The sequence below is a fragment of the Stegodyphus dumicola genome, chromosome 2, assembly GCF_044657685.1.
Source record: "Stegodyphus dumicola isolate Sdum_Otavi_A_Nest chromosome 2, ASM4465768v1".
NCBI lineage: Eukaryota > Metazoa > Arthropoda > Arachnida > Araneae > Eresidae > Stegodyphus > Stegodyphus dumicola.
The window spans coordinates 222,995,054-223,006,684 of NC_140769.1; the positions used below are offsets into that span (position 1 = coordinate 222,995,054).

Consider the following 11,631-nt stretch of genomic DNA (forward strand, 5'->3'; position numbering starts at 1 on the left):
CTTCCCGAAAATATATTAGAACTGTTTAATTCTGATACAAATGAATTGGACTTTGAAGGTTTTCATGAATATAGTAGAATGTGTGATTAATTAATATATGATTAATTAGTAAGCACTGTTTTTTATTTGTATTTAGTGTTTTTTTCCGAAGGTATATTAGTAAGTAAGTACTTCTTTCTATTTATACTTAGTTCTTTGTTTCTAAAATACATTAATATTGCCGTATTAAAAAAACATAATTTCGGACGTATAGTCCGCGAACTATCTGACGATTTTTTAAATTTTTTTATATAAAATCATGTCTGCGGACTGTACAATGGTGTGGACTATGCGTGCGAAATTACGGTAATATTTTCTGCAAATACCCAGTCTATTTGGGAAAGAACACCTTTAGTCTTCTTCATCAAAACCCAGACACTCATCTCTAGAGCTGAATGAAGAGTCACTTGAAACCTCTTCTAAACCAGCATCTGAGTCGTCGTACAACAATTTGTCCTCTGTATCATCCAGTGTTTCCATGTTCTTTAGCATACGCAATCACACGTAGCTTGTATGCTATGATACAGCAATGCCAATGTTGTTTTTGAGCCATAACTTGCCAAGAAATTTAAGAAAATTGAATAGTAGAAATTTCACACACTTAAGTCATTCACTAAAATTGGAAAGTTTAAACGAACCCAGCTGTGATTGTCAATGAGTGCACATTCACTAAACTCTACATAACTGTAATATTCCCACACTCCGCAAGGAAACAAAAAAAATCGCATAACTCTGAATAGAGGAAATTTCCAGAAATGAAATATCGATGTATAAGACACACCCCATTTTTAAGACTTATTTTCAAAGAAAAAAAGTGCATCTTTTACATCTGCAAATATGGTAATTCTTTATATTAGTGAACTAAAACTAAATGCTTAAAAAATATCGAAAAGGCTGACCATATATCCCTGAAACTGTGAAATTCCCAATTGGTTGTTGAACTCCTGCCCTAGATCTCTATACTGGGTCAAAAGAAAAGTCTAAACTCAAATCTTTTGCTTTCAAAGGAATGGTCACATATTATGTTAGGTCTGTTCTAGAAGAAAAAAGAAATGCTTGTAATAGGGAAGTTATCCAATCTAACTTTGCAAAAAAGCAAGGGAATATAAAAAATGGTTATCCATAAAGCTGTGCATCATCATCTTCCAAACACTTATTTTTATTACTTGGAAAGTTTCAATAATACAAGAAAATAAAATTTAAAATGGTGAACGTTTTCCTTAATTCCTGACATTTTATTTAACAATTTTCTGTTAAAAGAATTTCAAAGTTCACCTGCTTTTTTGGACATGCCTTTTAAAGACTTTTTTTTAATTCCTAAGAAAAAGTATGTATATTGTTACAAATTACTGCTAAGTACTGAAAATTTTAGTTTTATGTTTATACTGATTTTAAGTTTTAATAATACTGATGAACCTAGAAGTTCAAAACTAAATATTTATCAGCATTTCATACAGTGGCATACATTGAATGCCACTGTATTTTAACTAATGTATCAGAATTACAGAACTTAGAACGTAATTAATGTGCAGTTTTCGGACCTTATTTATTTATTTTTTTTTTTTTTAATCTATTGCAGCATCTGCTTTTGGTGGAACAGAGGCCGTTCCTTCAAGGTCAATAACAAGAGACCAGTATCGTCAAACAAAATATATTCCTGACTGGTCTGATCACAAATGGGCTGAAGATTCTGGGAAATCTTTATCTTAAATTTTATTATACAAGTTAACAAGAAAGTATGTGTATATATAAATATTGTAACAATAAAGAATATTTGGTTAAATTAATAAAAATATGATTATAACTTTTATGTTGTAATAAATACATAGACAAAAATAAAGAACCAAAAAGTGCTTGAAAAATGTATTAATATTTGCAGTTTTAAAAATTTCTTTGGATGGTAGTGATGTGTGTTAAAAAATATTGGCATTGTAGTTTGTGGTCATAACAGTTCTTGGTTACTTTCCATTTTGGCTTAATGCTGAAAATTCTATGAATTTTAAAACACCATATTTACATGCAAAGTTATTAGACTTCTCGACAGCAATCACAATGAACATTTCTGAGATGGTCGGTTGATCATCTGAATAAAACAACAGATGCTAAGTGTGATACTTTGCTTTCTGCAATCCTAGAATAAGACATATAAAGAGCAGCATGCAACTACCATGGGCATAAAGTTTCAATATTTGAAGCCATGGACTCGCAATGTATCTACCTTACAATGTGCATACCTGGTCATATCGCAGTTAACTACTGCTACTGCAAATCATCACTTACAAGTAGTCTTTTGAAGTAATAAGTATGTTGCATAATTAATAAAATAGCTTGTAGTATTTATGTTGTAGTACAAATATTAGTGTAACAGATAATACGGTTTCAGTATATACTGGTAATCATTTTCGTTGAGCCTTTCTAACAACAAAATTCTTACTAGCAATTGCCTCAAAAAATGCAAGATAACATTGTTCAATATTGTGGCAGAATTCACCATCTTATGTACACTGCAAAGAAAAAAAATCTCATTCTACTGGGCCGATTAACGATATTCAACTTCCGTTTTGCATGTATCAAAAGCGCAACTTAGAATACATATTAGATTTATATACAGCATTGTTTTAATACAATACAAAGTCTGGAATCCAGATGTCCATTATCCAGAATGATCTACAATCTGGACCTCAAAGCCACAAACTTATTGCTCTTTATTTCATAAATTATGGTTTCATATTTTTAATTGTATAATTACTGCATGCCATCTTACCATATTTAAATTGGTGATGTATAATCCGGAATCGCCGAAGTCCCGATGAGTCTGAATTACGGACTTTGTACTGTATAGGTATTTTGACATAAAATCGAACTTTTTCTGAAACGATATACAAATTTTTTTCCATGTTCCGATTCTATGACTCAAATTATGCCAAGCTGCCAAGATTTGTAAAAATCACACTAGTAGGTTTTAAAAAATTAGTTCTCAAAATTTTACTTCCTCAATGTTAATTGAATTTGGTATGTATTTATTAACATCTCTTTTTTTTTTATTGCACTTACTCGATTCCTTCTTTCACAGTTCAAAATTTAAGTTCATTCCAAATAAAATTCACCAATTTTAAATAATTTTTGTAAATTTTATGAAAAAATTTTGCCATGTCAATATACCTTCAAAATTTTTAACATCATCTTAAAGTAGATGTATTTCTAAGTATACCTGCAAAAAATTAGAGCATTTTATTCAAAATTTTCCAAGATATATGTGAATTTATATACTGGCACGTTTTGAAATTTGGCATATTTGTGAAAAGCGATAATAACATCTAATGTGGTTTATGCACTTTGTTAAAATTATTTGAAAGTAGGAATGATGTGACTTTTTCCCTCTCATGCACAATGTAAAAAGGGAAAGGAAAATAGGTTGCCATAAATTAAGAAGTTTGCCAAGTGAATTATGTTTTGCGCAAACTTAAAAAAATATGCCAAGATAAATTTTTTAATTTCTCCGTAACTTTTGCACCACATTTTGCGAAATTTAATATATAGGCATAACTCAAGTATTAGAATCAAAATATGGAAAAAAATTGGCATGTTATTTCAGAAAAAGTCCAATTTTGTATCAAAATACCTATATTAAAACGAAGTTATATAAAAATCTAATATATATCTTATGTTGCATTTTTGAGATATGAAAAATGCAATTTGAATTTTGTTAATCAGCCCAGTACACAAAGAGATATAGAACTGTCCTTCCCCCCCTCGCAGTGTACATCAAATTACAAAAGGTGCATAACAAAATACTGTTTATTGCCATTAAAACAAGTTGATCAAAGAAGTAGCTATTCCCATATTAAATTTTGTAGGTACTTCCTTCACCATCTCAAGTGGCTTTGTGTTCTAGACAAAGACTTTTCTGTGATTGGAAAAATGTAACTTTCCAACTTGCGAGTGTAATAGCATCATTACTGATTCAGCTCTTCATCAATTTTACTCACACAATACTTTGCCTTCTTCCACTCCATTACTATGCCATGGAATAATGTTACGTGACTCAAAAATCGAGAATTTTTTCAACAATAAAAATAATTTTTAATAGTAAAATGTAGGAAAAGGGTATTTTGATCTAATAATTGATATCTGAAAGAGCAATCTCTACATTTTACATGCAGTTAGTGCAAAAATACTTATATATTAAAAAACATTTCTATTTGAAATCTAGTGTAGAAAAATATATTTTGTTAACATTAATAGCAGATATTTCTTTAAGGTACATAACATAGTTATTTTGTCAGTTCTCACTTAGGTCTGTTTTTGCTAATAAAAGCTTAAAACAACCTAAAGATAACCAACATATACATGGATACTTTTCTTATTCCAGTGTTATGCTATTGTTGAAACTGTTTCAGTTTTTCTTCCCTTTTAAAACTCTTTTTGGTGTAGTAATAAACAACAACAATAATAATTTTTTCATTTCTTTATATAGAAGTTGCATTTTTTTCAGCTGAAATTTAAAATGTGACATGACACCTTATAAACTTCAATTTCTTCTTTAAGTGTACTATAACTGCTACCCCACAAACTTCAATTTTTTTTCTAAGTTTACTATAACTGCTATGTAAAGAGCTAAACAGTTATCCTAGGGAACTCTGTTTACTTTGGAAGTTTTAATTAGGTGTGCTCTAAAGGCCTGTAATGTTTCCTTGCAAAGTGGCGACACAAAGTAAAGGATACTTTACTTCTAAAGTTACGGGATTAAAAAAAGTAACAAGTAAAATGTAGTTCTGCATTAGTGTTGTTGTTTATCATTTGTAGAAAAGAAAAAAAAAAAGTTTATTAGAGGGTGGAAAAAAGAATTGTTTTAATTCAGCAACTGAAGATTTTTCACTCCTACTTCAAAAATATTTATTCTTGTACAAGAATATTTGTAAGCAATTTTACTATTGGGAAACATTTTCTTAATTAAAACCACAATGTGATCAGAGGTATTCAGTGGTAGATTATGCTCAAATATAAAAGTACGAAATAGGATGCATTAATAAATTTTTGGTCCTTTGCTTCCAAAATAAAAATATTTTTTTAAATTATTTTTTCAATACAATCTATGTTGTCCTTGCATTTTTGTTTACATACATGTTTAAGTACATTGGCACTACCAGAAGGAGTAATCTAAAAACTGCAAACTTATTACATTTTCTTAAGAAGATTACTAAGAAAATCATCTGCACATATTTTTTGAAAAAATATTAATATTTAACTATTTATTTTTGCACATATATTACCAAGACTAAAAACTGCAAATCTTAAAAAAAAACTTAAACAATGAACCTCATACGATTTACTGACTTCAAATATGTAGAGGACTTATTTGATCTTGGTTTATGCTCATTGGTTATGTGTGACAGATGATTTGCAGTTGTGCTTGATGCCCACTGAATCGTGGCATTTTTGGACATATCTTATTCTCACATATATAGTGGTAAGGGATAAAAAAATTTTAGTTTAAAAAAGAGGTTAATGGACAAAAGAGAAAGACACCAGAAATTCCATTTTGGGGTGAACATAATGAAATATTAAGACAAGCAAATAAAAATAATAAGTAATTTTATGAACAAGAGAAAATGGAAGAAATGTGTTATAAATCACATTGGCAGGAGTGCAATTATCCATAGACTGGCAGATGTGCACTGTTTTATGAGAAAAGGGGATGTAATATTGTAGGCATGTGCACAACTTTTTATACTGTGTTGTAATAATGAAAAGAAATAAGGACCAAAATGCCTTACTAAAAATATACTCATTGTACATTTTTGCCATAAAAACTGAAGCATAGAAAATTATTTATAAATCATTCCTATTATTCAAAATACCTGAATACTTTTATTTCATTAAAATTAATATATGCATATAAATAAGAAAACAATTTTTAAAATAAAATTCTTTATTTGAAATAAATTATGCGAGAGCAATTTTTTGTTTGCTATAAACAAATTTAACATAGTAACTCAATTAAAAGAATACAACAATAACTGAAATCTTAACTTAAATATATCACTGGATTACTGTTTTTCATTATTTTCAAAACAAATAAATATATATAACAATGTGTTTTATATGATGAATTATTTTATATATATTTTAAATTATACAAATACAAGTTAAATAATTATATTACATTTAAAATAAATATTTTCCATCTAAATAGTAACGTTAAAACTTAATAATTCATGTGATATCATTTAGATGTAAATATATGTTTATTTTGAAATATTGAAGAATATCACAATTAAGTTGACCATGCCCACATAGGCATAATCTATCAATTTTGTTCCATGCAATATATATACATAAATTCTTATCAATATTCTAAATACTTTTATTAAAAAATTTTGATACTAGAGTAAAAAGAAATTACTTAGTATTAGAAAGTATTTTTTTCTGTTCATTATCAGGAAAAAATATGTAGTAGTAATTCCTTATGTAAGCAAATTATTTCAAAATTTCTTTACACACAAAATATTCATTATATGCTATATTAACATGAAATGCAATAAATTACACAAATATTTTAAATAAATTAAAAATTTTCAGATATTTTACATTGTTAAAAATAATTGCCCAGTGTTTCAATTAATGGAGAGTTTTAATAGTTCTTTGTGCAAGACTACTCTAGTTCTTAATGAGATACTAATAGCATTCCTCCTGAAGATTAATCAGATTCAGTTCATTATGATATATTATAATTTAATAATTCATCTTATGAAATTAGCTTTAAAATTAAGTTTATATCAACAGTTATGAGCAATTAAATTAATTTTATGCTATTTAAATTATTATTATACTTGTAATTTAACATTTCAAATTATATATATACATGAAGTATATTTGGAATATATATTAATCTCAATATTTTATTTTGAATCAGACTTTAAAATAGCCTTTTATTATATATATTACCGGCAAAGTTTGAAATTTGGCATTGTATATAATGCCTAAAACTTGCCAGCAATGTATGAAACAATTTGTACCATCTTTTTCTGAAAATAAGACATCCTCCAAAAATAAGCCCTATCGTGATTTTCAAAACTTTTTGTAAAATAAGACATCCTCCGAAAATAAGCCCTATCGTGATTTTCAAAACTTTTGTAGTATAATTTGTTTTTGTATATAATTCAGAATTTTATTTATGACGATGTTCCAGAAGAAGATGACATGACTGTAATTGAATAAATTTTAAATTTCTGTATTCTGTGTAAAATAAATATTAAATAAAAATATATAAATATACTTTTATTTTTGCAGTTGCCCGAAAATAAGCCCTAGCGCTTATTTTGGACCAAAAAAGAAAGTAAGACAGTGTCTTATTTTCGGAAAAAGACGGTATTTCATACATTGGCAAACCGGCAAAGTATGAAATACATTTCCGATTCAGTTCAAAGAATCAAACTGTTTACCAGAAGTTAATAAATCATGTAAAAAAGCCAAAATGACTAACTAAGAAGAAACCACAGGATTACTGGCTGCTGAATCGCTAGCATGTGTTGTTTGTGGAAAACAAAACTACATTCTTTATCCTGTTAAAGAAAGAGTCAATACTATACAGTATTACATCACAGAAACCAAGTTATTTTCTGTATTTCATGAAAACTCATTTGAGTACTCCACACAGACGACAAGACAGAATGTTGAAAGAATTTTCAACCAAATACAAAAACGTAACACCTAATGATATTAAACTGTACAACCACCTTAGTGAGCTCTGTCAGAAGAAATAAAAATGTTTTAAAAATGGCATTGTTGTAAAACTTATGATTGTTTCTGAATTTATTTCCATTGTCAGGTAGATCTGATTCCAGCTGCAGCCAGATAGAAAATACAAATTTTTATTATGTTGTATCAAAATATTTTGAATAACAATTTTTAATGGCACTTTTTCATTAATTTTTCAAAATAACATTTGTATTTTTGAGGAATGAACTTCTTTTGAATAATAGCCTTATCATAATCTTTTTTTCATACTTCGCCTAAACAGCATTTGTTATTCTATAGAATGCCTAGGAAAAGTATGTAATAATTCTCATATTTCATATTTTGCCTAAAATCGTCTGGCATTATATACAATGCCTAAGCATTCTATAGAATACTGGCTTTTCATACTTTGTCAGTAACATATATTGTGATTCTTGGTTTGAGGTTATAACTTCACGCATGATTTTATAAATTTTACTACTATTATGAAATGTGGAAGTACTTGTTATATTATCAAATGATTCAAATACTATATATAAGTAATTAATAAATTGCATAGTGTATCTAAAATGATAAAATTATTTCATACAGTTTTCTATATAATCCTTGATTTCATGTACATAAAAATAATATTTTTCTATAATATACTTCCTTCCTCCATATCATAATAAAATTATAATTCAACAGTTTTACAGATTTTTCCTCCTTAATATATTACAAAAGTATAAAACAATACTGGCATGAGAAAATATTATTTGTCTGTACAAAAATGAAATGCAAAATGTAGGTAAATTCCAGCTAAATGCATAAATAGAATATTCAATGCTAATTCCTCACTCATTTCATATAATTATTGCATGATTAAATAAATTTGAGCACTATCGTATATATACGATGCATATCATGAAAATTTCATATTTTTAACCCTTAAGTAGATTAAGGCCACAACCACAGATACTTTAGAAATTAATAATTTTGTTTTATAAAAAATTCTACATTGTTCAGGATCCCAAAATTTCAGTAGTTTCTTCAATTGGTTTAAATTTATATGTACCTCGGCCATCCATGTACAAGGTATACTGAAATGAATACATATATTTTAAAATTTGAAAGGAAACATGAAGAATTTTCAAAATATATGATAATCTTAATATAATAAAAATATTTTTCATTAAAATGCAAAACAAATTATCAAACAGCATTACAAATCAAGTTCTCCAAATTCATGTAAATATCAATTTTACATCAGATATACTTGGTAATATATAATTTACAAATACACTCAGTTGGAAGGAGAAAAACACAACAAGAAAAAGCATGGGTCATGATGAAGTTAATCAATAGGAGGAGACAATGAGGAAAACATAAGAATAATTATAAACTCAGTAATATCATCTGTTAAGCAAAAGTGGTTCAGGATCGTTACAGATGGCATACGGTCACTTTAGGCATCAATGCATAGAGAAATGTCAGATGGTTTGCCACACAAACCATCTGATAATGTCCTGCCAGTTAAGGTGTGATTGCATAGGCAGGTCAGAAACATTTGGCAATGGCTGCCACCAGTGGCCAAATGCATTCAATGGGGTGAAAGATCAGATAGTTGTCATGTGGCGAAGAAAGTCTATAGTGATGTATGTTGCATGCAGACAGGCACTTTCATGTTGAAAAATAGCTCCTGTTAGGCCTGACAACGTAGGTACTACAATCAGGGTTCGTACGGTCCTTAAAAGTCCTCAGATTTTTTGGAATCAATTTTTGGTTCTTAAAAAGTCCTTAATTTTGGCCAAAATCAGTAGAAGGTCTTTAATTTTAATCATCTGAAATTTCTGTCTGTTTTTACAACTGTCATTTTGAGGAATATTTTTGTTGATTCACTGCTGTATATATGGTTATCTTTTGAATGTGTTCATGAGTTATAATTTTTTTCTATTTCTAATATAAATGATGGGATACTCGAGTTTCTAAGCAAGAAGTGAAACATAAGCATTTCGAAATTCATTTTTTCTAATAAAGAGCTCTTAAACAAGTTTTTGCTTTTGGGAATGTGAATTCTTTTATTAAATGGTTCTAAATTTGGCAACTTTTCAACATTTTGGCGATTTTAAGATTAGTTTATATAGAAACTTTTTAATTCAGAGATCTGAGAATTTTTCGACGATTTTTTTTAAACATCGTAACATTAATAAATTTCATTAAAATAACGGTAATATATTGAAATTATATTTAAAATATAAGGCATTTTTATTTTTCGCTGTAATATTATAAAGTTTCGTTTTGGCAACTTATTAAACAATATTTTAAATCTGAAAAATGAACAAGGTATAATGCTATAAAGCACAATTTACTAAACAGCTGTTAGCAAAACCAAAATTAGCTATGTAATTAATTAAAAATGTCTTGTTTTTAATTTTTTCATAGTAAGAGTTTTTCCCATGTAATTGTCTCAGAATGTGCATCAGTTTTCTCTATAAAATTAATTTTATACTTTTTCCGTCCTATTTTTTACCAAAATATTTCTGGCTTTTTGCTGTTACAGAATTGGTAGGGGTAATTTTTCTTTAGGATTTTAGAGATTGCAGCTTGGAAAGTTTAGAAGGATTGGCTCTAGTGTAGAATTGGGTGCCCCTTCGATTAGCGACAATTTTTTTTTTTTTTTTTTTTTTTTTTAATTTTGGTGGTGAAACCTCACTTCTGGTTACCATGATAGTTTTAACTTTGTTTTAGCTTCCTGATTTTATTTAAATGAAAATAGATTGACGTGTATGTGAGCAAATTTAATGCAGTGCGCAATGCCTAGTTTGTGCAATTCTAGGATGTTTTTTTAGTGAAAACAGATCGATGTGTACATGGACACAATGTTTGTGCAATTCTTTGACATTTTGGTTTTTATTTTGGTTTTGTGTAGCAGCCATCTTCAAATTGTGCCTTCCTGGCGCCGATCTTCGCATCACAAGAGAATCGCCAAAAACAAGGGTCACCCAATTGTAAACTTTTACCGAAGGATTTGAAGACAAGATTTATAGACCCTCGATTATAGAAGATTCGAGAAATATATGACAAAATGAAAAATGTCTCCATGGTATCAACGCGCAATGGATGTATTTTACAGAAAGTTTGCAATGAATTTCTTAATTTTTGGAGAACATCTGGAAGAACAATGAAAACATAATATTTAAATGTTTTACTTCTGATACTAGAATCTTAACATATTTATCTTCTCTTTATTTTCTCTACTTTTCACTAGACAGAAGCATGGAAAATATCAAAAATGCTTCTGATCTTATCACATGGGCAGGCATTATAGAAAGGGATTTTTTTTATTAATAAAGAAATTGAAAACTTACAATTTAAAAGATTTGTCTAATATTTCTTCATGCATTATACACATAGCTGGCACTAAGCATTTTCCCACCTGATGCAATCTCTGTGGATTCTAAATTCTGTTGCCTAGTGCCTTTCTATATCCTGCTTTCAGTGGCTGCTCTAAATTCTAAAAGTTTTGCCATTTCTAGATTTTGTTGTTCGGTGTGTCACTAAATTCTAGAAATTCTGCCACATCAGCTCTAACCGGCCTTTACTATATATATTTCATATTGCTTCTGAATGTTCATATTATTAAAGAAATAAAATTAGCCGCTTTTTCTCTGCATTCTAAATGCATTTAGTGTTTTTTAGAATAACAGAAATCCTTAATTAAATCCAAAAATTCTAAAATGAAAAGGAAATGTGTTGAAGAAAGGAACTGAATACATAAAGGAAATGATTCTTCAAAGATATGTGCAGTTATTATTATGTAAATTACCCAATTGTTTATGATTTCAACCTTTACTATAATTCCCCATTTCTGTT

At 28.4% G+C, this 11,631-nt stretch overlaps 2 protein-coding genes across 4 annotated transcripts in view; one reads left to right on the forward strand and one right to left on the reverse strand.

The window, feature by feature from the left end:
• Arp10 (Actin-related protein 10) overlaps positions 1-7,822 on the forward strand; it is a 144,532-nt gene extending 136,710 nt beyond the window's left edge. For 2 of the 3 annotated variants that reach the window (XM_035350319.2, XM_085811807.1), the window contains one exon: positions 1,619-1,843. In XM_035350319.2, the coding sequence (XP_035206210.1) occupies positions 1,619-1,749 (131 nt within the window). In that variant the 3' untranslated portion in view covers positions 1,750-1,843. Of the gene's footprint in view, positions 1-1,618; positions 1,844-7,332 lie in introns of those variants that run through there. The other variant, XM_085811806.1, reaches the window with a different exon arrangement.
• A 137-nt stretch (positions 7,823-7,959) lies between these two features.
• The window catches only part of Abcd3 (ATP binding cassette subfamily D member Pmp70), an 87,368-nt gene continuing 83,696 nt past the window's right edge, over positions 7,960-11,631 (reverse strand). Inside the window, exon 26 of the mRNA XM_035350314.2 lies at positions 7,960-8,858. Within this exon, the coding sequence (XP_035206205.1) occupies positions 8,781-8,858 (78 nt within the window). The 3' untranslated portion in view covers positions 7,960-8,780. The remainder of the gene's footprint in view (positions 8,859-11,631) is intronic.